The following is a 3,038-nucleotide window of genomic DNA, read 5'->3' on the forward strand; positions in this document are numbered from 1 at the left end:
GGAGGGGAGGAAGGGGGACGGAGGGCCCGTGGTGACGTGTTCTAAGAGGCACGTGTTTTGGAAACTGCCTCCACTCACCTTTCACGGATGGCCGTCCCCACACAATGGCCCAGCATGAGGCTCCAATAGGTGGCACGAGCTTGGTGGTCGGGAGGCAGATGGGCTGGACAAGGGGGGACCAGAGGATGGGGTCCTTGAGCTTCAGGAGGGCAATGTCATCAGAGATGAGGTCCTTGAAATTCTCGTGAGTCACCAGTCGAACGAGGGGGAGCTGAGTGCCATTTGCTGGGAGGTGCTGGGCTCCCACAATCACCGAGTATTTGCTGGCATCCAGGGACCTGCAGGGCCGTGGGTAGGAGGCGGATCTCCAGCAGTAACCCTGCGACTCCCAGAACCCCAGCCTCAGCAGGGCCCCCCCGCCCCGGACCAGCCGCCCCCGACTGACCTCTCCAGGCAGTGCGCGGCTGTGAGGACCCACTGGTGGTGGATGACGGAGCCACTGCAGATGTACATGCCCATGAACAGGATGCTCACCTGCCAGGGCCACTTGCCTGCCTCCACCAGCTTCCCCTTCACCATCTTGCAGGACAGGTTGGTCTGACCACAGCCCCAGAACCAGGGCTCTGAGGAAAGAGACAGAGAAGGGGCCACGCCGGCCCGGCCCGTGTAGACAGCGGCAAAGGCAGCCCTCGGCTGTAGAGGCAGGGGAGCCGCCTTGCGGCCGTCACGAGGAGCCACTGCCACACCACACAGGAGCCGCCAGGTGACCCAAGCCAGGGCTGCCCCACAAGAACACACGTGGTCAGTTTGGGTGGGCACCCAGAGACCTTCTGTCACATGGGACCCCAAACTTTTCACCCCCAAAGAGTCTACTGAAAACCCGGCTGGTGTGGCTCAGTGGTTGAGCATTGACCTATGAACTGGGAGTTCACAGTTCGATTCCCGGTCAGGGCACAAGCCCAGGTTGCGGGCTCGATCCCCAGCATGGGGCATGCAGGAGGCAGCGGATTGATGTTTCTCTCTCATCACTGATGTTTCTATCTCTCTCTTCCCCTCTCTCTCTCTAAAAATCAATAAAATAAAATACATTTTTAAAAGAGAGTCTACTGGAAAACTGGTATTGGATGCTGGCTCCACAGGTCCCTGAAGTTCTCTGGGCCCTGGTTTCCGATGGTGAGGTGGGAGTACTGGTAAGCCCACCTCCCCAAGTGGTGTGACGTCAACCTCAGACGAGGGCCTTCTGTAGGTGAGCCGTCATTCACACACCGCATCCTGACAAACCTAGAGTGCACCTCCCAGACAAGCTCATCTGCTCTACGGATTAGCTTGTCCCCCAATTTTTATTTTTTTATTTTTTAAAAAATATTTTTATTGATTTCAGAAGGAAAGGAGAGGGAGGAGAGATAGAAACATCAATGATGAGAGAGGATCATTGATTGGCTACCTCCTGCATGCCCCCTGCTGGGGATCGAGCCTGCAACCTGGGCTTGTGAACTGACCAGGAATCAAACCCAGGCCTCTTCAGTCCGCAGGCTGACACTCTATCCACTGAGTCAAACCAGCTAGGGCATCCCCCAATTTTTAATAAGGCTCTTCCCTCGTGTCCATGTCGCCCCGCAAACCAGGATGACCTGGACACTACCTGGTCCCCAGGTGTGCCACACCATGCAGTCTGCTGAAGATGCATCCATCGGGCGTGAGGACAGCCAGCACAGACACCCAGGCACACAGATCCCTCCTGCCCCGTCTCATGTCCGAAGCCCTCCTTCCTGCCCCTGTGCCATGTCCCCAAAGCCCTACCTTCCACAATGAGTGGGTTCCCAATTCTGGCAAAAGATAATGGAGATGAGAGGCCGTGAAGGTCTCCGAGCCCGCACGCCATGGACAGCTGGTGCCCGGCGCCGCTGGTCCCCATCGTGGATATGGGGACAGGCATCTCCAACGTGCAGGGATTCTAGAACTCATGGTTTGTTTACTCAGGGTAGTCAGGGGGGCCTCTGCTCCAAGGCTGGGGCTCCCCCAGCTGGGGCAGCATCAGGATGCTCACATAAAAGGAGCCGGTGTGGTCTTGACGAGGCCCCACCCAGGCACGATGTGACGCTATTGCCAGGTGCCTCCCTAGAACGGAGCTCCTGGGCCTGACCTGAGCCTGGGGCAGTGCTGGTGTCTGGCCTGTGACAGGGCCTCCTGGGCTCAGCCTGGGCCTTGACAGTACCCCCACGTGCCCATCCAAGCCTGTGACAGCACCAGGTATCTGGCTTGTAATGGTACCCGGCCTATAATGCACCCCTTGTGCCCAGTCCCAGCGCCTTCAAGACACACACCCCCACCCCAGAAATGAGGCATGGAGAAGGGGATGGCTCACTCCTGATGTGGGTGGCTGAGCTGGATCTAGGGGTTTCCTTTCTCCCAGGCTCTGCATTTTCAGAACAACTGGGTGGAGGGAGGCCATGTGCGCTGGGCCTGGGCAGGTGGCTTCCTGAGAGGAAGCAGCGTGCACACCTGGGTCTTCATGAGTCCACAGAAGAAATGACATCTCTGGGTGCCTTCTCCCCCGACTCCATGGAGGCCCCTCCCAGGATCCCACGCTCCTCACACTGCCCACCCCATCCCCAGTGCTGCCCGGGGACACGGGGCAACAAGGTTGTTTACACACTGCGGGGGCATGGGCTGGGGCCACCACAGAACTTCAGAATCAGGTAGGAGAGCAGACCGTGTGCCTCCCACAGCGGCAGCTCCACCCCCGTGTGTGCCATGGACACAGGCAGCGGGCAGAGGGAAGGACAGGCCATGCTGTTGGGCAATGTCCTCAGGGCAGGATGGAGGCAGAGTCCTCAACAGCCAGGGCAATGGACATGCAGCAACACATGAAGCTCACAAACATAGTGTGAAGTGAAAGAACCAGACACCATGAGGCCCATAGTGCACGAAATTCAACAACAGGCAAAACCAACTATTTTTAGGGAAACCTGGTAGAGGAGGAAGGAAATGATCATTCCTACAATCGAATCTCCTTTTTGAGAGGAAACGGGGGGGGG

At 57.9% G+C, this 3,038-nt stretch overlaps 1 protein-coding gene across 1 annotated transcript in view; it reads right to left on the reverse strand.

The window, feature by feature from the left end:
• PRSS46 (protease, serine 46) overlaps positions 1–1,882 on the reverse strand; it is a 4,575-nt gene extending 2,693 nt beyond the window's left edge. Inside the window, exons 1-3 of the mRNA XM_006770421.2 lie at positions 1,801–1,882; positions 446–623; positions 79–338 (exon numbers count right to left, since the gene is read on the reverse strand). Coding sequence (XP_006770484.1) covers positions 79–338; positions 446–623; positions 1,801–1,882 — 520 coding nt within the window. The remainder of the gene's footprint in view (positions 1–78; positions 339–445; positions 624–1,800) is intronic.
• Between the last annotated feature and the right edge of the window lie 1,156 nt (positions 1,883–3,038).

Source organism: Myotis davidii, unplaced genomic scaffold (genome assembly GCF_000327345.1).
Source record: "Myotis davidii unplaced genomic scaffold, ASM32734v1 scaffold663, whole genome shotgun sequence".
In the NCBI taxonomy this organism is placed as follows: Eukaryota; Metazoa; Chordata; class Mammalia; order Chiroptera; family Vespertilionidae; genus Myotis; species Myotis davidii.